The sequence below is a fragment of the Rattus norvegicus genome, chromosome 5 (genome assembly GCF_036323735.1).
Source record: "Rattus norvegicus strain BN/NHsdMcwi chromosome 5, GRCr8, whole genome shotgun sequence".
In the NCBI taxonomy this organism is placed as follows: Eukaryota; Metazoa; Chordata; class Mammalia; order Rodentia; family Muridae; genus Rattus; species Rattus norvegicus.
In genome coordinates, this window is record NC_086023.1 from 171057380 (window position 1) to 171081920 (window position 24541).

At 53.5% G+C, this 24541-nt stretch overlaps 1 protein-coding gene and 1 long non-coding RNA gene across 5 annotated transcripts in view; both read right to left on the reverse strand.

Annotated features, from left to right (window-relative positions):
* The window catches only part of Ski (Ski proto-oncogene), a 69107-nt gene extending 61529 nt beyond the window's left edge, over positions 1-7578 (reverse strand). The window contains exon 1 of one of the 4 annotated variants that reach the window (XR_010066403.1): positions 5847-7520. Coding sequence is in view for 3 of the 4 variants with exons in the window: in NM_001100715.1 (NP_001094185.1) it covers positions 5847-6815 (969 nt within the window). In the remaining variant the exon portion in view is untranslated. Of the gene's footprint in view, positions 1-4709; positions 5769-5846 lie in introns of those variants that run through there. The other 3 variants (NM_001100715.1, XM_039111374.2, XM_063287837.1) reach the window with 3 other exon arrangements.
* A 7078-nt stretch (positions 7579-14656) lies between these two features.
* LOC103692526 (uncharacterized) lies at positions 14657-22644 on the reverse strand. Its single transcript, XR_005505152.2, has 2 exons — positions 19866-22644; positions 14657-15108 (listed from the first exon to the last, which is right to left on the reverse strand). It is a non-coding gene; the product is annotated as an uncharacterized LOC103692526 (long non-coding RNA).
* Positions 22645-24541: the final 1897 nt, after the last annotated feature.

The window sequence follows — 24541 nt, forward strand, 5'->3', positions numbered from 1 at the left end:
AGGCTGCTGCACTTCCCTGAAATGCTAGCACAGTGGGAGCTACAGGAAGCCGCTTCCAACAAGAGCTGCTTCTTTCACAGTGACCAGCGGACGTTCCAGAGGAAGCCACAGTCGGCTAGAAGAGGGCTGGGAAGAACATCAATGCTCAGTTTCAGCCAAGGGAAACATTCTAGGGTTTTCCAAGCACTCCAACTGGAAGCAGGGAGCAGGTATCTCCCACGTCAGACATGCAAGAGCAGGCCTTCTTCAGAGCATTCTGTGAGATGGAACCGTGCTAGGGACAAGTCCAACCTTCCCTCCCTTCCCTTCTGCAGCCATGGAGATCTGGGCACTGAGGCCCGCCCGCCCGCAGTGACTCCTTGCTTCCACTGAATCATCCCTCCACCCCCACTACCCAGAGACCCAGCTGTGATCAGCCCCCACTCATTCCCAGAAGCCAGAAACAAAACACACCATACCACCGCAGACAGCAGACAGCTCCCACAGTGCACACAAGAGCCTGGGTGGGTATGGTGTGGCACCTCATTCCCTGTTACCAAAGTCCTGGCATTCTTTCAGTCATTAGAAGCCAAAAAAGTAAAACTCAGAGAAGGCACAAACGCCAAACAGCTAGACAGATCTTGGGTGACTCTGGGCTCTTGCCAAGATCCCTTTATCGGTTTCCACACAAACAGGTCAGTGACTCAAAAGAATACACAGACAAGAATAGCCAAATCCACTCACAGGACACTTGGTAGTGTCACTGTAACCAGGTGCGCATGTCCCTCGAGGGCCACAGGCTCCCGCCTGGACTTTACTATCATTTCCAAATCTTGGTCCCTGTTTCAGAAACAAGGATTCTGGCAGCTGTGAGTCCAGAACCCACGGATCTCTATGCAGCAACACAAAAGTGCGGGGACGGGGCCTTGTGTGCAGAGAGAGAAGCTAAGTGAGCAATCCCTTACTACACTGTGGCCCCGGTGACATGGGTGCTTGCAGAGGGTGATCCAGGATAACCTCTCCAAGTGCCTCAAAAAGCAGCAAGATCATAGATGCACACTCCTTCATCTAGACAAGGGACCAGACTTCACTGGGTCACAAGAGAAGATGGGAGGCACCCTTGATGGAGCAGTGCAAGCAGGTCAGCATGATAGCACCCAGAGGTGTCATCAGTGGCTACAATGGATACTGACCAAAACCTGTTCCTGACCACACACGACACCAGGGGCAAAGCACATCTCAACCAATGATCCCAAGCCCCCATCTATATATAACATCTGGCTCCCAAACCCACAATTCCTTTCCCTCCTCTGGCAGCCAGGGCAGGCAAGAGAGGCTCCCCTCCATGCCCAGGTCTCCTAGATCTCACAGAAGTAATTTAGCCTGTGTTTTGATTCAAAACAAAGAAACTTTTAAAAAACATTTCAGTTGAAACTTGCATAATTCTTCTAAAGGAGAAACCTTCCCTCAACTTTCGCAATCCTTAGAAAGAGACACTGTTGCAGAATCCAGCCCCAGCCATGGCCACCTCACCTCCCGCCAGACAGCAGGGCAGGCAAGCCCCTCAACCGCAGCCTCCCTTCTGAGGCTGCAAAGACAGCAGCTCAGACCTGGGGGTTGGGGGAGGCTCTGCTCCAGGGCAGGGCTGGGTTCACACTTGGCCCAGACTTCCTCACCCTCTACATCCTGTCTGCCCTTAAACACTTCAGACAGACATTACACAAACCAGCTGCAGGGGAGGTTGAGAAACGGCTGAGAGAGAGTCAATGACCTTACTCTTGGAAGCTTCTTGATGACCAGGGCCTTCAGTGGGCATCCGGGGACAAAGGTGAGGGCTACTCAATGACCCTGCTTCCTCCAGATGGTGAGGGACCCAAATGGCTCCCAGAGGAGCCCCAGAAGGTAGAGAAGGATGAACAAATAGGCTGACAGTTCTCTATGCTATGAGAACTGGCCCTCTCAGAGGTAGGTCTGCACCAATACTCACTAACCCTCCACAAACAGCTGGCCCTGGTGTACTAGAGCCCACTCTCAAACTGCTGTCCACTCTCTGACGACTCACTGGCCTTGGACTGGAACTACCATCCGGCCAAAGAGCCCCCTTCTTCTACTCCTGGACCTCAGGACCTGACCTCAAGGCCTGGCACCCCATATTCTTGGCCTAAGCATCTGCAGGGGGAAAATCAATACCAACTCTAAGAAAGCCCAGCACAGGACATAATCTCAAGGAATATTCTTCAAAAAGAAGCCACTGGACAAAGGGCAGTTGACTTTCTGAGGAACACCCAGACCTGCAGGTATCCAGGAGACAGGGTCCCAGCATATTGGCCTTGTCCTCTCCTAAGGCAGTCTTCATGGAAGGGAAAGCCACAACTCGGCAGTGATACACAAACGTGAAGAAAAAAACACAACTGGGCAGTGATACACAAATGTGAAGGAAAAAACTCAACGCAGTGATACACAAACGTGATCCCACGGCTCAGGAGGCAAGACCCTCTCCCAAGAGACCAAGAGCAAACCGCAACCCGCTGAGAGGACTCCTGAACCCAGCACACCTCAGCTCTGCACCCTAAAGCCACAGGCATGTCCCAAACATACCCAGGGCTCAGCTCCCTAAAACTGACCATCTGACTAAGCGTGGATTTAGGAAACATAGTCCCAGGCCTACTGTGCTGCTCTGAGGAATCCTGACAGTCTACATCAAGTAGTTATCAGCTGACAGAACAAAGTCCTGAGAACCCAGGGGCTTCAGAACACAGAGATGCCATAACCTACCAAGTTCCTCCACACCAAAGCCCACTTCTCAGACCCACAGGTGGGTCCCTACTGTATCCGGAAGGAGGCCAGAAGGAGACCAGCAGGAAAGGCAGCTGCCCGTAACTACAAATCTTCCTAGGGGACATCAGCCACATCCCACTGGGTACACAAAGTGGCAGCTCAAAGGGCCGCTGTCCATTTTCCTTCAGGGTATGTAGATACCCTGAGCTCTGTGGGAAGTTGAATGGCTATCAAACAACCCAAGAGGAAGGGAGAACTGTCCAGGAAGCTGCTGGATGGAAGGGAAGGCTCAGAGGCTCCCATCCATCTGTGCTCTGCCACCACCCACCCTAGAAATGATCTTAAGACAGGTTCAACAAAGCATTAGTCCTAATTTACTTCAGAGAAAATGGGGCACAGAGGGGTTAGGCACCTTGCTCACACAGCCACTGAGGAAGAGAGTGGGAATGTGACCCCACAACCAAGCTGGCTCCCTGTGAATCTGCTACCTAAGTAGCCAAGGGGGTCCCTCAGAAGGACCTACTCACTGAGTAGGCACCCGGTGAGCAGCCTTCATTTTCTTCAAAGCTTTACCAGCAGCAGTGGACATTTCCTGCTTCCTTGTGACATTAGGAGGGTATTGCCTCCACCACCAGCCTTCACATTGTCATAGCCCACATGCCAAAGACTGGGGTACAGCGGCCCGCACCCCCAAACATACTCAGCTGACCACAGGAGCCACAACTCCACCTCAACCAGGCCAATCCCACCTGATCCAAGCAGACCCTACCTCAGTCAGACTGAAGCCGCCTCAGGCAGGCTGCCCTGGAGCAGAGCAGCCAATTGTCATGGGAGTATCAAGGACTCAGGAAAACCAGACCTCTGTACCTTCCCACCATGGGCTCAAGAACCCATACCTCTCCACAAAGTGTTCAGCTCACCCCTAGGTCAAGACAGCCCAAGGGCCTGTCAAGAGCTGCATGCCCTGCAGTTCTGGTGCACTCTTTGTCCCCTGTGCCCTCCTCCTCAGTAGATCAAAACTGTTAAGATAAGCAATGAAGGAAGCAATGAAGGTCCTGACATCCAGTGGACAGGAGCAGACACTCAGGCCACTGCTTAGAACCAGAGAAGTCTGGGCAGCCATGGGTCTGAACCCAGACTGGCCTCCCCTTCCTGGGTGTTACCTATGGTTCATGGAGATAAACGCATGGTGGTCCCATGGGGACGGAAAGAGGACAGTCCAGCCTAAACCCAAGGCAGAGCTCACCCGAAGCTGGGAGCACCTCACAAAGAGGCAAAAGACTGCCACCTTGTCATGTAAGCACTTAGAAGGTGGTCAAACTCTAGAACCCAGGGTGAAGCCACTGCTGCCTGAGAGGAGTTATGGGGATACAGAGCACCTGAGAAGCTTCCCTTCGCTCAACAATCGAGGTGTCAGGGCGCTCCCGGGGTGGCTAACGGGGAAGAGCAACTAGACAGAAACCATGGCGGAAATGACCCGAGCACATGACCATGGTCAGTGCACTGCCTTCTAATCCCACAGTGCTGTCATGGGCATCTGAACCATATCCCCTGAGCCCAGAGAATCTCATACCCAGCACCACAGGACTTGTAAGAAGACAAGACAGGAGTCTTCTCAGCAGCGGCTGGGACAAAGGGGACCATGCTAGTCCTCTAAGCCTAGACAGAAAGACCACAAATACACAGGACCCAGACAAACACAAACACAGACACACCCAACTCAGACAAGATTCTCTGACTGCTCCCAAGATAAGAGGCGTGAAAGCGTCCCGGAGGCACAGCCCTCTCCAGTCCCACGTCTCTATAGTGGTCCCAGGGAGTCCACCAGTTATCATACACATGACTACCTCAGGTCTCAAAAGGGTGCAACCAACCCAGACAGACAGGTCTCCACTGAAGGGAACCCCACAAGCCAAGTCCATTTGGAAAGACCTGCCTGCAACATCCCCCACCCGGGGCACCAGCTGAGGTAAAAGTGCCTTAGAACACACAGCATATGCACTCCCTCTGCAGCCCCCAGAGAATGAGGCGACCATCCTTCTTCAGAGCCCCTCCCCCCACAACTCTGACACTCTGCTGGAGGGGCGCCCAGAGAAAACCGGGCTGCAGCATCTATTCACAGATTTAGAAAAAAAAAAAGTTTGATGCAATAGCTGAATTAATTAGGTCTCCCAAGAATAGCTGAGCCAATGCAACATTCTGTGTGTGCAATTTAATAAGCCTGGATATTTAAAAGTTAAAGACACTTAGGATGCATATGCAAAGAAACTTCCTGTGGACTCCAGTGAATGATTTAGGTACCAAGTGGCCCAGGAAATGCCCAGGCAGATCTCACAAAGCTTTCTTTGACTCACATACAACACAGCCTGGGCTGACAGGCCTCCACACCGAGCAAGAAGAGCAACAGAAGGAAATGGGTGAGTCCAAGTAAACTGCAGACCATCAGCAACTCCCGCAGGCCAGGCCACTGACCACGACAAAGTAGCCTCGGCCGAGCACAACTCGGGGGTTGCAAGTGCCAGGTCTCTGCCAAGACAACTGGCTTGCTTCACTTTAGCTGTCCCTGCCCCACGATTTAAAGACAAAACCGGAGAGGCAGTAAATATGTATGGATAGTCAGCTGAGGCTCACAGGAAGGCATCCCTCCCGGTCATCAGTCAGAGAGAAAGGGGGCAAACTTCATTCTCATGGGGACATCTCTGCCAAGGTCCCATGGAGATATGGGCCAGAAAGTCACAGCCTCTAGAGTCCAGGTACTCTAACCTCCCAGAGCTTAAGGTGGCCTCTTTCTCAGACCTTCAGAGCTTACTTAACCTGTACGGTCGAGGACTATGAGCCCTCAGAGGGCTTTCCCGTTCACTCTACTCCATAGGTGCAGCTCAACAGACAGCACGAAGGTGGCCTCATGGCCTTTCCCACAAGAAACTGATGAGACCCCTACTTTCCGAAATCAAAACAACCCAAAGCCAGATAAGGTCGAACCATGAGCCCCAAGCCTTTACAACCCACAGTCCCCAGAGCAGAAGGACCCCACCCACCCACCCACCTTGGGCATAGCTTGCCAACTCCCAAGACCCGGAGACACTTACCCGGGGCACCCTCCGCTTGTACTTGTTGGCATAGTCGAACTTCTCCTTCACGTCGTCCAGGCAGCGGCCAAGGCGGGCCTGCTCCTCCTTGCCCGTGTAGTCCTGGCTCAGCAGGATGTAGGCCCGCCAGTTGGCTGAGTCGAAGCCCCAGTGGCAGGTCCGGTTCTCCAGGGCCTTGTGCGAGTGTACAACGAACTTGTGCGGCGGGTACATGAGGCGGCAGTCGAGGCACTGGATGCAGGCGGCGCTAGGACTGCTGTACAGCTCGGGCACCAGCAGCCCTTTGCACTTGCCGAAGCACTCGTGGTACACGCGGACGCTGCGTTCGCTGAGCTCCAGGCCCAGCGCCAGGCTGGCCGCCAACTCCTTCTTGCAAGGCGGCGGGTAGGCGCCGCCGTAGAGCAGCGCGTTGCACAGGCGCTCCGCGTCCGTCTTGGTGATGAGACCGCAGGAGGGCGCGGAGAAGGGCAGGATGCCCATGACTTTGAGGATCTCCAGCTGGTCGGCGGTGCAGCGCGAGCAGTAGATGTGCAGCTCATCGCACACCGAGTTGATCTGCTGCAGTGAGAAGTCGCGCAGCACCGAGTTGAGGATCTGCGGCAGGCACAGACGCTTCTCGCCTCCCACCACGAAACAAGAGATGGTTTCCCCTTCCAGCACGGTCTCACAGCGCTCGGTGGAGCGGTCCGACGGCATGAAGAAGGGCCCGGGAAGCACGGGCGGCGGCGGCTGGATGGCAGGCAGGTGCAGCACGGGCGGCGGCTCCGCGGCAGTGGGCACCGGCGCCGGCACTGTGGCCGCACCCGCCTCCTTGGCGCTCTCCTTCTTGTAGGCCTCCTGCGCCCAGCGCGCCGAGAAAGCGGCCGGGCCGCCCAGCGAGCTCATGGAGCTCAGGTGGAACTGCTCCAGCGTCTTCTGCAGCCCCGGGTGCGGCTGGAAGCCGCCCCGGCCGGCCGCTGCAGCTTCCATGGTGCGATCGGGCTCCCCCGGCCGCTCCCGCTCCCGTGCGCCCGGGCCCCCACGGCCTCCGCCGCCGCCCCGCGCACCCCGCCGCCGCCCGCGACCGCGGCCACGACCGCCCCCCGTCGCCGGCTCACGGCCGATCACGGCCCCGGCCTCGGCCTCTCCCGGGGGCGCGAAGGCGAAGGCGGGCGGGGCGAAGGGGTCCCGCCGCTGGAGCCCGCCGCCGCCCGGGCCCGGCGCCACATCCACGCGCCCCGCGCCGCGCCCGCCGCCGCCCGGGCCCCCCGCGCGCCCCCCGCGCGCCCCCCGGGCTCTAGGCGCCGGGCATGCCCCGGCGCGCGCCGCCAACGCCAACGCCAACGCTCGCGGGCCCGGGGCTCGCGGGGGGCGCGCGGGCAGGTGCCGGCGCCGCGAGGCGCGAATCGCCGCGGCAGCCGAGGCCGAGGGGCCCGGGAGGAGCGGGGGCGCGGGCGCGGGGCCCGCCGGGCCGTCCTCGCGCGGCGCGCCGCCGCTGCCCCGCTCCTCCCACCGCGCGGCGCCCGCTCGGCTCGTCCCGGCGGTGCTGACCGGCCGCGTCGCGCCCGCCGCCGGCCCCTGGCGGCCTGCCCGCCCGCGCGGCCGCCTGCCGGCTCCCGGCCGTCCGCTGGCCCGCGCGCGCGGCTCCCGGACGGCGGAGGCGCCTCTGGCCCGCGGCCTCAGAGCGCCGCGGCGGCGCGGGGTTTTGCGCGCTCAGCGCACATCTTTCCGGCGGCTCGCTCCGGCTCGGACTGAGCGCCCGGAGCTGAGCTCACGCCGCCGCGCGCCGCCCCGCCCCGTACCGCCCCGCCCCGCCCGCGCCAGCCCCGCCTCCCGCGTTGTTTGTTGCTGTGCGTCCGCCTCAGCCGGAGTGCGGGCCAGGAATGTGACCAGCTCTGGGCAGGCTCTTCCAAGAACGCGCGCTCCCCCTCCCGGGCTCAGTGGCATTCGGCTACGCCCGGACCGAACTCGGCCAAGCTCGGCTTTGTCCGCCCACAGGTCGACTCCGCTCGGGTTCCCCGTCCCGTAGCTCGGCCCCTCTCGGCACTGCTCGGCCCTGCTCGGCCCTACTCGGTCCGGGCTCGGCCCCGCTCGGCCCTACTCGGTCCTACTCGGCCCCGCCTTGTGGAGGCCACTGGAGGCGGCCACAGCGGAGGCGCCTGGGGCCCCCCTTCCGGCCGAGGCCGCTTCCTGCGCGGCTGGGAAGACTCCGGTCCTGCTGCCACCACGGTCTTGGGGGCCCCCCGAAACCCACAAGGCCCCCGCCACAACCACAGGCCAGCTGAGTGGCGGTCCGCAGCAGATCTCCGCTGCCGCCCTTCATCCCGGGGTCCCCATTCTACGGAGACACTCCGAAGTAACCTTCACTCCCCCCACTGCTGGAAGTCATGCTCCACGAGACATTCGTAACAAGGACACCATAGAACAAAACCCAGGTTCCCTCCCTCATAGCAAGGATGCCACAAAACATTCGGGTTCTGATACAAGAACGTCTCGAGGCACCCTACGGTCTCCACACACCCCTGTCTCCATATGATAGGGGGAACACAACGCGCATCCCAGGTTACATAAAGGACACCACAGAACACTCACGCCAGGTTACTCTATGATGAGAAGATGGCACAAAACCCCATATGCCTACACAACCAGAACCTCACAAAGAACCACCCAAGGTCTCCATTGCAGAAGGACTGCACAAAGTACTTCTGGGTTTCCATGTGTAGAGAGAATACCACTTGATATACAGAATTCTGCACCCAAGAACGACACAGGATTTGCAGAACCTAGGAGCTCACAGCATGACATGGGGATGCTGAGATGCATAAGAAATACAGCTGTGGCACTTGCCTAGCAAGTGCAAGGCCCTGGGTTCGGTCCCCAGCTCCGAAAAAAAAGAAAAGAAAAAGAAAGAAAGAAAGAAAGAAAAACAGCTGTGGAAAGCAGGCTACATGGACTACCCCATGAACTGTGATCCAGTCTCTCACCAGTGACATAGGTACCAGCAACATCTGTCTACTGGACCCTGTTGAGTGAGGTGGGAACTTTGGAACGGAATCCTGCCTTGAAGAAGCTGTACCTAGTAGCTATTGACCCTTCTTGAGCCAGCCATTAACCAATAGCTTGGACCGATCTCTGTGATTCTCTGTGATTCAGGCTGGCAGCCTCCAGGACTGGGAACCAAGTATCCATCTGCATATGTATGGCCCTCCATATATTGACTATACAATGGGATCAAGGCAGGACAGTCTTGCAGAAAGATAACTAAAGCAGGCAACGCCTAACAGAGGCCCTGACACAGGTATTCAAAACCAGAGCCAGGACAGTTTAAGTGAAGAAGTGGGAAATTTTCCCCCAAAAGACCAGGAGCTCAAATTGGCCTGGGCACAGGCCTTTCCTGATTGGGGAAGTAGGAGGGCCATACCCAGGGCAGCCTGGGTTATCTTCAGCTTGTGACAAGTTTCTTACCTCCTGGTAAGATCAAAACAGACACAAACCAACACTCCTAGACACAGCACCTACCTCGGGGCTGGCCAGGCATCTCTGTGCAAGCCTTAACTACCCCTACCTCAAGACAGGCCTTGATATTGAAAGTGCAGGTTTGATATCCCACAGTGCCCAGGAGATTGTCCTCTCTTGTTAAGCACAACTCAGGTTCCCAGTTTCTTAGTTGTCTCTTCTGTCAATACATGTGACAACTGGTATAAGACTGGCAAAATAACTCAGCAGGCAAATGGTTGCCCTCAAGCCTGACAGTCTGAAGCATAGTAAGAGAAAAATGGCTCCCGTAACGACTGCTGACTTCTGTACATACACTATGGCATGAGCCTCCCCACAACTTAAAAATCTTTTTTCAGTATAGTAAAATAAACAGTTTTTTTAAAAGACAGCTGATTGCTTCATTAAAGGAATATTAGAGAGAGAGAGAGAGAGAGAGAGAGAGAGACTTAGTTGTATCCCCATAGATAGCTTTGTCTGCCCGCATGCAGACTCCATACAAATTAATGTTGCATTTGAGAGAGTGACTTCCTCGAATGGGATTATAGTCTATCCAATTCAGGCAAATTGTAATCCAAAGAAGGTGACTTAGACAGTCCTTGAAAGATTCGTGCATGCCAAAATATACTCCTTTTTTTTTTATTTCGGCTCTTGGGAACAGAGTCAAACAGATCTCCGAGTTCCAGCCTAGCCTACCCTACACAGTGAGACCCATCTCAAAACAAACAAGGAAGTTATGATCTTTATCTTAGTGGGGCCCTGGGCACCAGTCTGGGTGGTTAGTGCTTTCAAAGATGCTAAACGCATGCTCTATGCAAGACCCAAGCCAGGGACTAGCATTGACTCCTAGGTGCAGGGTAAAGAACCCTAGAAAACAAGGAAGGTCTCAGGCTGGCTCCTGTAGCTTCCCACCTCAATGGACTCAAAAGCTTCTCCTCCATTTGAGATGATTGAGCTTCTGAAGCAGCCTGACCCACAGGGCAGCCGTGACAGACAGAGCTAGCAGGGCTCCATGTGCTCCCCGAGCTCAGTGGAGGTAGGTTTTCCACCTGCTGACTTTCTTCCTTCAACCCCTCCCACAGCTGCTCGGGCCCCTGACACAGTCGTGCTATGGGCCAGGCCTCCATGTGGGTAAATGGATCATCTAGTTCATAGACACAGTTGTGTCGGGTGAAGAACTGAAGGCTTGGTGTCTACCCGGAGGACCTTCAGCACACAGGCAGAAGCAGGGACCCAACTTCACGAGGCCCATTCAGCTCACTGCCTGGACCTTACCATACTGGTGTGCTGGTCAAATGCTTGTCCCCCTTCTGCAAATGCACACTTGCTGAATCTCCCTAGACAAGTGTCAGCTAGGGCCTGGGACTGGTTTACCTGCGTATGAAAACGCCATAGTGAAACTCATTACTTTGTATGCTAACTTAAGAGAAAGAAGTAAAGGAACCATGTGGTGTTGGGTGATACCGTGTGATCTTTCATCGTACCTATAAACACGTGTTTGCACAAACGTGGCCAACACTCCCGGCTTTGTCCACCAAAGGAGGGACTCTGAGAATCAGTCTCTGAGCATCAGAGAGCATTCTAGTCTTCCAAAAAGACCCAAAGCCTGGGGAGAAACACTGAGAAGCAGGTGAGCCCAGGTCAGTTGAGAAGGAAGACTCTCGGGGTTGGGGATTTAGCTCAGTGGTAGAGCGCTTGCCTAGCAAGCGGAAGGCCCTGGGTTCGGTCCCCAGCTCCGGAAAAAAAAAAAAAAAGGAAAAAAAAAAAGGAAAAAAAAAAAAAAGGAGAAGGAAGACTCTCCAAAAATCAAGGCAGGAGAGCAAGGGACACAGAGGGGATTTGGGGGAGCTCCCCTTAGCCAGATCAGATGGTGTAACGGATAACAGGGATGGGTAGTAATCACAAAGTAAGATAAGAAACCACAAGTTCATGCACATTTAATATCTACTATAATAGTTAAAGGCAAAATGAGAACTATCTGCACGTTTAAAAGCGTTTCCCTCAGAACTGCTTATTGGTTACAAAGGGAAAAGAGTAGTTTCCCAGTAGAGATTCTGGAAGCCACCATTTTAACTGGGCCCACCAGAGTGGATCCTGTAAGTAGTAAGAAATAGCTGCTGCCCACCTCAGTAGTGTGAGCAGATCCCGCACCCACCTCTATCACTATGTCCAAGACCCCACGGCCTACATCTAACTATGACAGGTTGTCAGCAATGAGACATCCAAACATAGATCTGGGTGCTTCTCCCCCCTCCCGAAGCCTCAGCAGGAGCCCTTATAGGCAATCAGGGCCACTGCGGGCAGGGAAAGGCCAGGCATGCTGAAGGCTAACCAGGACAAAGAGACAAGGACATTTTGGTCTAGCACGTGCTCCTGACCAGGTTGACCTATCTTGTCACAACAAAAGGCAATACTGGGACAACCAGGGAGCCCTGGATTGTGTCTCAGTCCCAACATGACCCGCTTTGGATGGCCCTGTTAGGGTATTGCAAAAACAAAACAAAACAAAACAAAACAAAACAAAACAAAAAAACAAAAAAACAAAAAAACAAAAAAAACCTGTCCTTGGTGTATGGAAAATTGTCACGTTAGCCACGTTAGCCACCGAGTGTCAGAGAGATGGACTCCTGAGTTACTCTTACAGCATTTCTTTAAATCTGGTGTCAGGGTGCCAACTTTATTGTGTGAGGCAGGCTGAGTTCTCCGTCTCTGCTGAGTACGTATGAAGGACAAACCGACCGGGTCTTGTGGGAACTGACAGAGCATGTGCCACAGCTCAACCAAGACAGTACAAGGTCCCCTTCTCAGGCCAAGCACAAACACAAGAAATAACTGTGCCAGGAGGAAAATGTGCTGTTTAAACATTCAACAAAAACGTGTGAGGAGCAGTAGACATAAGCCTGGTACCCACTCAAGCCACAGTTGTAAGAATGAAGACCAGGCTGTCAGCATGAGTCCTGGGAGAGATTCCCATCCACCCAGGGATAGGGATGAAGGCCAGAGTGAGGCTAAGTGTCCATTCTGAAGCAATAGCTGGAACTGGACTTCTGTGAAGACAAGAAGTAAGGGTTGTCCAGTCTGAGGACAATCAGCTCAGACCGATATAGAGGAGAGAAGAATCCAAGAAAACCTGGAACCGAACGGGACGCGTCTAGTTGTCTCAAATTAGGGGGTCGGTGGGGGGAGAACTTGTTGGAAGATATAAGAAAGATCACCTTGGATCCAGAGAAAACTCTGGAGGTTAAAAAAGAAAGCAAAGCGAATGCTAACTTCAGGGGGAAAAACAAAGAGAAAAATACAAGCAGAGTTTACTACTTGGCTCGGCCGTGAATAATATTTACATAGTTATAGTGATATAAATGACTTAACAAGAAATTATGAAATTGCTCATTTTTTTTGGGAAGAGAAAAGAGAAAGAAAGGTAGGCGGAGAGCACTGGGTAAGTATGGTGGCTCACACTTTAATCCCAGCACTCAGGAGGCAGGTGAGGTCTGGTCTACGAAGGGAGTTCCAGGACAGCCATGGCTACACAGAAAACCGTCTCAGAAGCAAAACAAAAACAAAACAGAAACAAAAAAAAATAAACAAACAAACCAAACACACGAACAAACAGACCCTTATCCTCGGTTACATCTTACCATGCCTTAGCAGCTAGACGCAGGACAGAAAGAGGAGACTCATAAGTTAGAAATACTGAGAGTGGTAAGACAAAAATGTTTGAGAAGATTGAAGGAGGCTGGTTTAGGAAACTGGAAGACACGGGGGGGGGGGGGGGAGGTCTAAAAGAAGTCCACAGTACATCTTGTAACTATCCCAACTTTGGGGGCTTTTAAAAACATATAAGAATTTATTTCACTCTTGTTGTGTGCACGTGCCAAGGCTCACACGTGGAGGTCGGAGGTCACTCTTAGGAGTCTGTTTTCACCATGTGAGTCTTTGGGGTCAAACTCAGGTCACCAGGCTTGGCAGCAAGCCCCTTTATCCAGTGAACCATCTCGTCAGCTCTTTTTGGTCTTTTCTATATATCTGTATTTCAGTGGTAAAAATTAAATGGTCTGGAGATACAGTTCAATGGCAGAGTGCTTGCCTATCTTGTATGAATCCCGGGGTTCAATCCCCAGACCACCAAGAATAAAACATTAGACTGAGCGTGGGGAATTCCTTTAATCCAACTCAAGAGCCAAAGGCAGGCAGATCTCTATGAGATCGACGCCAGCCAGGGCTACACAGTGAGACCATCTCTTTAAAAAGAAAAAAAAAATAGTGTTGGTATAACAGTATACCTTTGTAACCCAAGTATTTGGAAGGTAGAGCCCAAAGTTTGAGGCCAGCCTGAACTACGTGAGACTCTGTATCAAAAAATAAATAAATAAATAAATAAATAAATAAATAAATAATAAAGATAAAAACATTAATTTAAAAGGAAATGAAAATAATTAAAGAAGAACCCTAACCCTAAGCTATAAATAATACAGTGAGGTGGCTCAGAGGCTAAAGGTGCTTGCTGCCAAGGCTGATGACCTGAGTTTAAAACCGGACACTCGCCAGGCGAGGTGGCACTCACCTTTAATCCCAGCACACCGGAGGCAGAGGCAGGCAGATCTCAGTGAGTTTGAGGCTAGCCTGGTCTTCAGAGCAAGTCTAGGACAACCAGTGCTTTGTTACACAGAGAAACACTGTCTTGAAATAAGCAAGAGGGAAGAGGGAGGGTAGGAGAAAGAGGGAGAGGGAGACAGAGACAGAGGCAGAGAAAGCTAGACAGACAGACAGACAGACACGCGCGCGCACACACACACACACACACACACACACACACACACACACAGAGGAGACTCACGTGGTGGGAAGAGTGCCAATTACCAAAAGTTGTCCTCTGATCTCTGTCTACATGCTCCTGCACGCACATAAAGTAAATAAATGCAACTTAATAAAAACAAGCAAACCAAAAAAAACATTTTTTTTAAGAAGGAAAATGAGCTCACATTCCCACATAAAAGAACCGTCTTGGTTTGGAGCAAGGCAAGACAAAACGCAAGACGTACTGTGGAGAACTAAGTCATCTGCTAAAGAGTGAAGCTGGTCCTGGTCCTGTCTTCGCTGCTTGGAAGTCGAGTCAGGAGAGTTGAAAGTCCAGGAGCTCCATGGAGCTACAGAGTAAGTGGGCTCAAGAACAATACAGGCAACATAGTGAGATCCTGTCTCAAATTAAAAGGTGAAAGGAGGATTTGGGGTGCAACGTGGTAGGTGGTAGAGTGTTTCCCCAGGGTATGAAAGGTTCTGGGGTCGATCCCTAGAAGTGTGTGGGCAGGAAGAAAGAATAAAGTGGAAATAATATATATATTTTTTAACATTTTTAGTTTATTTATTTTATTAGTGTGTGTGTGTGTGTGTGTGTGTGTGTGTGTGTGTGTTGTCTGCATCACTGTTTGTACACCTTGTATATGCCTGCTGACTGCTGAGTTCAGCAGAGGGTGCGCGTCAGGTCCCATGGGACTGGCGTTGACAGACGACCGTGAGCCGCTGTGTGTGTGCGCTCAGAATAGAACCCAGGTCCTCTGCGACAGCAACAAGTGCTCTTCGCCGTCTTGTAGCGAACTCTCCGGCCTCCATAAAAATGTTTTAAACTGAAATCAATCACTGTTAATGTTCCTGGACAAAACCGACACAGCACTTTGGTTTTATGTACCCGTGTGGTGCTAGCGTAGACCCAAGGTGTTGCGTGTGAGCCAGGCATTTGAGCACTGAGGAACAGCCCGGTCTGTTACTTAGAAACTTTACAGCTTTCATCCTACAAAAGAGAAAAAAAAAGTGGATTTTTGTAGAGTGAAGGAGCCATTGGTGTTTTAAATTTTCTTCTTTGTGTAAATCTGTATTTTCTAGTTTTTTTTTTCTTTCTTACTTTCTTAAAGAAAAAGACGCTTTTGGTTTTTGTTGATATTCTCTGTTGTTTCTTTCTAGACCATTCTGTCCAGGAGGAACTTCCCCCACAACAGGAATTTCTGTAAAGTCAGCCACACTGTCCATGCAGGGTCACTTGTTCTGGGTGGTCTTAGGTATATGCCTGTCTCCCCTGGGGATCACCCTGGAGCCAGAGCAAGCTTGGAGTCATTTTGTGGGCCCTGGCATCCCACAGGCAATTTGATCTGCCTCCAACACACAGGAAGTGAGAACAGAGGGCTTCTCCTAGAGCTGTATCTGTGGGTGCTTCTGATCTGTGGGAACCAGAGGATGAGCTGGCAGCAGGGGCTGGTCCTACAGTAGCTGACCACCTCAGTCAGCACTGGGCCCAGCTCCTGCTTCCTTCTACTAAAGCAGGGCCTCTTTCCTGTGTCAAACAGGAGTGCCTGTTTACCTACATCACTGCCAACCTAGAGAGGGTAACCATGGGGCCACCACACTCAGAGACCGAGCAGAGGTCAATGACCAATCTCAGGAGCCCATTGATCCTAAGCTGGGGAGGGAGGCTGGATGAGCTCCTGGGCCCTTCTCTTGTGGAAGACCCCCCATCCAACCCATTTGCCTGATACAGAGTTCTAAGGCTGAGGGTGCAGCGTCAGGAATGAGAGGAGAGGGCTCCCATCCTGAGCAGCTCAGGCCCTGGAGTTGATGATGTATTCAAAACCTGTGACAGCCAGTGTGACATTTCACCAAAGGCCAGGCTGGAGGATCGGCACAGACCTGGAGGAGAGTATATACAGACACCCTATCCTACAGTCCCACCAGAGCCTCCTGGACCCTGTCCCTTGAAGCATGCTGTGCTGCTCTGGAATGTACACCTAGCTGGCGATCGCCTGCCTTGGGCTCCAGACACACCGAGCTGATCACAGCACAGCCGCCTCATGCCCGTGGCCTGCAGCATTCTGCCAAGCCCGGGCCCTAAGGCTAAAGCTGTGATCCCAAGTGGCTAAAAGGGTTCATGTGTAAAACATGAGGAGCTTCAGGGCAGAGGGGGCAGGGATCATGGCAGCCCCAGTCCATCCCTCATCCCTATCATCCTCTGGGCTCCCTTTGCTGTTGCATTGCCTGACACATAGACAGCAGTGGCGCTGTCCCCGTCACACAAAGGTTCAGTCTGCTTCTCCAACAGTTAAGGCCACTTCTCAATGTCTCTCCCAGGGCCCAAAGCTACAGTGGTATTGGGAATCATGGTGGAACTCCATGTGCCACAAGATCAGGGGTCCTGGTGGTACATTTACTTCACCTTGAGGTTCAAATCCAAACAGCACACTAAGCATCCGAGGACGCTAACTGCTAAGGGACTGAACAGTCAAGACGTGTTGGCTTACAGGGCTCACACACTATCATCAAGAGAGAAGAGAGCAGGGGATATTTTTAGGGTCAGACTCCAGAGGCCTTGAGGAGCCCCTAAAGTACACTGTCACCCAGACTCTTACCCATGAAATATACCTGTCGTGCCTCCCAGCACTCAGGCAAGGTCTTGAGATCTTTCTCTTATGTAGAGGGAGTCCAGCCTTCAGGCCCAGACCAAGTCCTCATGGGAGCCCCAACATCTTCCTCTCTCTTCCCTCTTGCTTCTCCCCTTAGTGGGTATGCCCCGTACTGAGCACCTCAGGCAGCCCCGACTCATTTCCGGTTTCCACTTGTAGGCCTATAAAATCAGGGGCTCAGACCCTCCCCAGGAGCTGCCTGCCTCTCAAGATTTGGCCTCGTAACACATAACTACTCAGGCTAATGAGCCAGGTTCCTCATGACCGGGGTATACCCTCGCTCTGCCTCAGGGTGTGCTAACTTTTTAGGCTGTCAGCAGATAAGAGAGTCTCTCTACATCTTAGGGAGTAGTTCATCGTCCCAGCAGAATTGCTGAAGTAAGATGGTTGTTTGGGCCTGCTCTGGAAGAGGATTCTTGTGTGACTAATACCTCTCTAAGCCTACTGATCATCCTGGTCCCAAGGAAGCACCAACAGCCCCTAACATAGCCTCTTTGAAGCACCCTCTCTCCATCTTGGGACCTGAAATCCCTCCAGAGGATGATCACCAAGATGCTGTCCTGGACCCATCCGAGGTGTACACCTGGGTTGCAGACCTGCCCGCTATAGAAGGCAGGTGATGCTGCACACGTCCCAGAGAGGCAGAGGAAACCGTAAGAAGAGAAAAGCCGGGTCTGGAAAGATGGCTCAGTGGTTAAGAGCACCAACTGCTCTTCCAGAGGCCCTAAGTTCGATTCCCAGCAACCACATGGCAGCTCGCAACTGTCTGTGACTCCAAGATTTGATACCCTCATACTCTACATGCAGGCAAAACATCAATCTGCATGAAATAAAAATAAATATTAAAAAGAAGAGAGAGAGAGAAGAAATGCAGGGTGAACAGCTATCAGTCTTGGAATCCAGTCCCATCAGGGCTCTTGCTCTTAGGGCAAGCAAATGCCCTGGTTTAGGACACTGTGGGTGGAGGAGGGTCAGAAGGCAGAGGGTAGCTGGGGTTAGGAAAGAGCTGTGCTGCCTGCTACCCCTCCACACCCTCTGGAACTCCTCCAGGGAAGATCCTGGGTAACTTAGGAGGAACCCTTTCCTCTGAATCACGGCCCTTCTGGCACCAGGCTGGTGGGGGCAGCAGGGAAGATTTGGGTCTGTGGCTGCTTGGTGATCAACCCGACACACCCTACATCCCAGGCCAGCCAGAATACCAGCCCCTCATCCCATTCAGGCTCCGGGGGCCCTTGTTGCCTCCAACAGACTCAGCTTATAGCTTTGCTGCCCTTGCACCCCTTGGGTTGGTGTAGCATCCTTCTCCCTGTACAGGCCCCAGGCCCCTCTCTCCTGGAAACAGGGCCTCCTCGTAAATCTGAGCCACACTTGGTTCCTGAACAGGCCCCCTCCCGCCAGCCCGCCCTCGTGCCGTCATTTCTGGCAGGCCCTTGCAGTGAGCTCACGAGTTACATAAGGCATTCGAGCTATTTCTTGGGGGAACAGCTCCCCCTTCGTGGGGCTCCATTTACCCTCGCCCTCCTCAGCCACCAACTGCCAAGCCAAGGGAGGTCTGGGCATGAAAGGACAGACCCTGTTCAGGGAAGGAGATGCCGCTACTCCTGCCTGAGGGCCCCCCTCCCCCTGCTATCAGAAAACAGTGGTATTTGCATGAAGGACACACAAGCCCAGATGCCCAGGATGTGGAACCTCGGGTGGTTTGGAGCAGAGGTGCAGAAGAAGGAAGGAAGGAGGGAGGAGGCAAGGGGGAAGTAAGAGTGAGAGAGGGGTGAGGACGGAAACAGCACTTCCAGGGCAGCAGATAGACATCCACAACAGGACAGACGTCTTTGCTACTCCTCCCGGGAAGGTTCTTGTTCTATCTCAGGGCAACTAAGTTGCCCTGCGGCCTCAAGCTCAGTGTTACCTAGTCAGCAACTAGTTTCTACTTTGGCCAGGACATAGGTTCCTCTGGGACTCTGGAAAGCGACTGCTTGGAGGAGCCCTCAGGTGCTAAGTCTACATGCTGATTCCTGTGGCCCAGCCCAGAGATGCAGGGAATCTTCCCAGGCTTGCCCCTTCAACCCCACTGCTGCATTTCTGTGGCCTGGGACTTGAGAGAACCTGTAAGGACGCTCAGCAGACACCCCCACCCCCACCCCTCTGGCCTCCTGGGAATGAGAGCACAGCTACGGAGACATGCAAACAGTTTGCACTGGATATTTCTGAGTGCTGGGTCCCATCCCAGCTTGTTCCAGAGGGAAATCCTGGCTCATGCAAGGAGGGGGTGTTTTTCTCATATGGCTACTTTTCCTCGCTGCAGCAGGGCAGGAAAAGGGCACCTGGGCCCATGCCAAAAAGTGTGTGCGCTCTCTCTCTCTGTCTCTCTCTGTCTCTCTGTCTCTGTCTCTCTGTCTCTCTGTCTCTCTGTCTCTCTGTCTCTCTGTCTCTCTGTCTCTCTGTCTCTCTGTCTCTCTGTCTCTGTCTCTCTGTCTCTCTGTCTCTCTGTCTCTCTCTCTGTCTCTCTCTCTGTCTCTCTCTGTCTCTCTCTCTGTCTCTCTCTGTCTCTCTCTGTCTCTGTCTCTCTGTCTCTGTCTCTCTGTCTCTGTCTCTCTGTCTCTCTGTCTCTCTGTCTCTCTGTCTCTGTCTCTCTGTCTCTCTGTCTCTCTGTCTCTCTCTCTGTCTCTCTCTGTCTCTCTCTGTCTCTCCCCCCCCCCCCCCCCCCCCCCCGCCCCAACCCTGCAGAGTCTGCCTGAGGCCAGAGTTCAGACTGAAGGAGCAGGAAGCTGAGCTCCTCCAGCAGGCTGGCCACTTCCCCTTTCTGAGGAAGGGACACCCCGGTGGAGCAGCTTTCTATGTCCCAGCAGAGGCCATATGCTTGCAGATGTCCCCAGCTGGGAGACTCTCTCATACCATATTCTGAGTGGGGGCAAGCTCCCAGTAGTGCCTAGGTCACAAGCCCGGTGGGTGGTAGCGGCCTGGAAGTATCCTGGCCCCTCTCATTTGTCTCCAGGATGGAGTCTCTGTCCTCGTGAGCAACAAGAACTTGTATTCCTTTCTCTTTTCAGACTCTGATTCTTGGAACTTACACCCTCTTGGGTTTGCTATTTTTACCCACCCTGAGCCTTCCGGTCTCCATGGCGACGCCTCCAAACAGCAGATTCCAGGCGGCAATGACGTCACCTTTCCCTTTCCTGCCGCCCAGGCCTCTAGGCGCTGCTGCTTGGGGCCCAGGGGCTGCAAGGCTTCCCTGGGCCCCGTTCTGTGCCCCCTCAGAGCAACCCCAAGCCAAGACTCCAAGGTCTGTGGACCACAGCTGGACCTCTCTACTTCCTGCTGGCCCAATAGTTGGGGCCCCGGGGGAGAGCGTCCATCCTTCTCCATGCCCCTTGGAGTGGTTCTGCCAGAGCCCCTTGGCAGAGGGCACCGGCCCAGGGGAGGTGACCCAGAAGCAGCCGCCCTCCCACTCTGGGCTCTCTGCCATACCGGCTGCCCTGTTCTACAGAGCTGCCGCAGGCCCTAGTGGCTGGAGAGGAAGGGGCTGGCCGGCGCCAGCCTGCAGTCTGTCTGGCTTGGGAAGCTCCCCATGGCCCCTGCATCAGAAGCCAGTTCCCAAGAGAGGCAGCTACCTCAGCAGGGGGCTGAGGAGCCCACAGACTTGTGGGAAGCTAGAGTGGGAAACAGCTTACTAGCTGGCCTTCCAGGAGCTTGCAGGGGTGCACATTCAACTCCCTCAAGTGAGGGGAAAACAGGTCACCCTGCAGGGCCCCATCCTGCCCCTAGGCCCTGGCTAGACTACTGATATGTTCACATCTCTCCTCACAGCCCATGTCTCCCACAGTCAGCCTGCCTGTCAGGGGCCACCTTTTTCCTAGCTGGAGCCCTCTCAGGCCAGACTGAGAACAGGGACCCCTGTGATCCAGATAGGGCAAGGAGTTGTACTTCTTTCCTTCTCTATAGGAAGAGAAAGAACATCATGGCTTACTATGGCTCAGACATTTACTGAAAGAACTGAGAAGTCTTTCCTGTGCCTCGGGGGCTGTGGATGTGTAGGTAGAGTGCTGGCCTATGGTGAAGCCCTAGTTTCATCCCCAGCACCTTGTAAAGCGGGTTTGGTGGCATGAGCCTATAATCCCAGCTCTCAGAAGGTAGAGACAGGAAGATCAGAAGCTCAAGACTGTCTTTGGCTATCTAGTGAGTTTGACGTCAGTCTGAGCGACGCAAGACCCTCTCTCGGAAAAGAAAAATAAAAAGTCTTAAGTTCCCCTGACAGAATGGATAATTCAAGAGCTCTGCGTCCCTCTCTGCACCCAGGGGAGGGCTTTGTCAGTGAAAGAGCCCCACTCACTCCAGACATGCTCCCTACCACCCCCTTTGAGGATCCCCAAAACAGGGTTTGCTCTCTCCTGTGGCCTGCATGGTTCTGACTGACCCCTGATCCACCCTTGCCACCAAAATCAGGGGTTAGGAGTTGAGCAGAAAAGTAGCCAATATGGCTGTAAGATTCACTGAGTGTTAGAGCCTTAGTGTGGGGTCTCCCTCTGTCCTGCTGAATCCTAATAGGAAACGACAATCCTTAGGAATCCAGGGAGAGCCTGAAAGAAAGTGGTTTCCATGCTCACATTCCTGCCTGATTCCAGGAATGAAGTCCTATCTCGCCTGCATCTGACATTGACAGGCACAACCACAGGTCTGGGCAGGAGTCAGGCAGGTGGGTGGCGGTCTCCAGAGCCCCACACAGTCACCAACCAGGTGTGTGGAGTGTTCAGCTGGTGGGGTCTTTCCAGCCAGCCTGGCGCTCGGGATCCCTGTCCTAAGGCCGTATCCAGGGTGAAGTACTGGGGAAGGGGCCTCTTGAGACAGGGTTAGAGAGCCAGTGAGGGTCTGGGTATCTGAGCCGGGTGGCTCAACTCTCAGAAGTGGAAATGGCTAATGTGAGGGAGGAGCTGTGGCTTGTATGAGAGAGTGAGCGCCCACTCCAGCCTCCCTCTAGACATCAGGCAGAAAGGAGGCCAGGGACTCCTGGGGAGTGGTGAGCAGACAGGGGAGCTTCCCCATTGAGGGTGTTGAGTAAGTTCACAGAAGAGCATACAACAGCCTAATGAGAAGCCCCAGACCAAGTACTGGTCAGCCTACTCCACCCGAGTCGAGTCATGGTCTCTCGGAGATACTGATCCTTTGGGTAGTCCCTAGACCAGGTCAGAACATGGAATTAGAAGGATTGGGGTGATGGGTCTGGAGTGGAAGGCTCACACCCTAGGTTCACCTGACCCCATTTTCCAGAATGGTTAAAGAGTGAGCTTTCCGAGTAGGCAAAAATAGCAGATACAGAGGCCCTGAGGAGCATTTGGTCCCTGTATGCCTCATGCAGGGGAATGGAAGGCAGAGTGGTCAAGAAGGAAGTATGTCGGTTAGTCAGTCAATATAGTTTTACTCCCTGGGAGACATGTGTCTGAGTGGGCACCATATTGGACTTCCCCCCTCCCCCAAACCATAGCTTGAGTGGACAGGCTGAGTGGAGAGGGTGGGGGTCAGGTCCCCACGCCTACCAATTACTGGGGCTTCCCAGGTACTTGAACCAACAACACACCCTCAAGTATCCACTTCCCTGTCAGGAAAACTAAGGGGTAATGGAGAAATTACATGAGGCAGACAAGGCTGTTTTTCCTGAACATTGTGTTCCGAGCTCTTCCCCTAACCTGGCATAAGGCTAAAATGGGCTGCTGAGGGGAAGGCCTTCATCTGGCCAGCTCAAGCCCCTCTGGGGCCCCTGGTTGGCTCCTCCTACTTTGCCCGTGGAACCACTGCCCACCAACCTGCAGGATCTGCAGAACTGAGGGCGGGGGGTTCAGCAAACAGGCACCTTAGCAACTCAAAGAGGGGGACAGAGGCTGAAGACTCACGGGTGTGTTTCGGGGTCTTCCGAGGCTTCGGGACTGGCGTCTGCCTCCACCCAGCACCTTTCAGAGACTAGTCCACTTCCATGCTTAGGGCTGCCCTGCAAGCTCCCATCTCCATGAGTAATATTTAACTTGGAAGGGCCCTGGGACAACTGCAGGGGAGAAGTTAATAACAAGTTTGGATTTCAGTCTGCTTGCCAGGAGAGGAGGGAGGGAGAGGCATAAAGAGAGGACAGAGTTGAGGGAAAGAAAGGAGGGCAGGAAGCAGGGCATAGAGACCGGGCTCCACACACCGCTCAGGCCAGGAAATTCAGGGCTGTGGTCTGAGCGTAGCCAAGGGCCCAGGGTCACAAGACCAGTTTGCCTCGGGAGTAAGAACTGTAAGGCCAGCTAGTGGTTAGACACACACTGGACATGTGGGTGAGCCCACCAAGTCTTAGTTTCCCCTGCAGAAACCACCATGGATTAAAGAGAAGTCTGGGAAGATTGTTCTGGGCAAAGACCACCACCACTATTGCCACTGCCACCAACACCACCACCATCCACCTCCATGTGCCTCTACCACCCCCACTGCCACCACCATCATCCCCTGCACTCCCACACACACCACACACATGTACCACAACCACCACACACACATACACACATGAATACACACTAGCACACCCACACATACCACACATACATATCACACCCCCTCAACACACACACACACACCAACCCCCCAGCACACACACCACCCCCAACACACACACCACACACACTTACCACCACACACACACACACACACAACCCACACACATACACACACCACACACACAACCCCCAACATACACACCCACACACACCACCTCCCAACACATCTAACACACACCCCAAACACACACAGCCCCCTTACACCCCACACCACCTTCCAAAACACCCAACACACACACCAACCCCACCACACATACACACACATATGCAGGTAGGCACACATGCATGCACACATGCACATACAAACCTTTCACACACACACACACACACACACACACACACACACACACACACACCCCTCTCCCTGTAACTCTGAAGCTTCAACCCAAGGTTGGAAAATCCATGAGGCTGGAGTAAGAATGAGTTTCCATGCTGAGGGTGGGGAGTTGGGGAGAGTAAGACTAGAGCTAGCACAGACTTTCTCCACACAAAGGCTGCTTGCTGCAGGGGCCCAGCACATTCAGGGTTGATCACTGCAGACCTGGGCTGTCTGAGGAGGCTATGGCCGTGTGCCCTCACTTATCACAGTATGGATATTCCTGGGGGAAAAACTGCTGCATTCGTGTTTCTGGTACCTGCCTGGCAAAATGTACCCCCAAAACACACAAGAGGAGAGAAAGTTGGAGGCCAGGCCTAGGTTTCCATCCTATGACAGCAGGGAGAGAAAGGCTGGGCTAGAGATCAGCTGTGCCAGGCTTTTCTGACTTCAGCCAAACTCCCATAGAGACCCAGGAGCCCTTTCCTGGCATGGGGTGCTTTCTTATTCAGAGAAGAAGAGAGAGACCTGGATCACTTTCTAGTCTCCATAATACCTCAGTGGCTAATGCTGAAGGCCCTTCCCGAAAGGACCAGGGGCAGGCTGCCCTGGGTCTCTGAACCACTTGGGCCTGGACCAGCACACTCCGGTTCTTCCAGCAGCTTCGTAATTTCTGGTTTGAGCCCCATCCTGGGTCATTCTCACACACTCACTTCTATTCCAGAGTGTGGCAAACCTATGGGTTTTGGTTTTTTTGTTTGTTTGTTTGGTTGGTTTTTCGAGACAGGGTCTCTCTGTGTATCCCTGGCTGTCCTGGAACTCACTCTGTACACCAGGGTGGTCTCAAACTCATAGGGATCCACCTCCCTCTGTCTCCTGAGT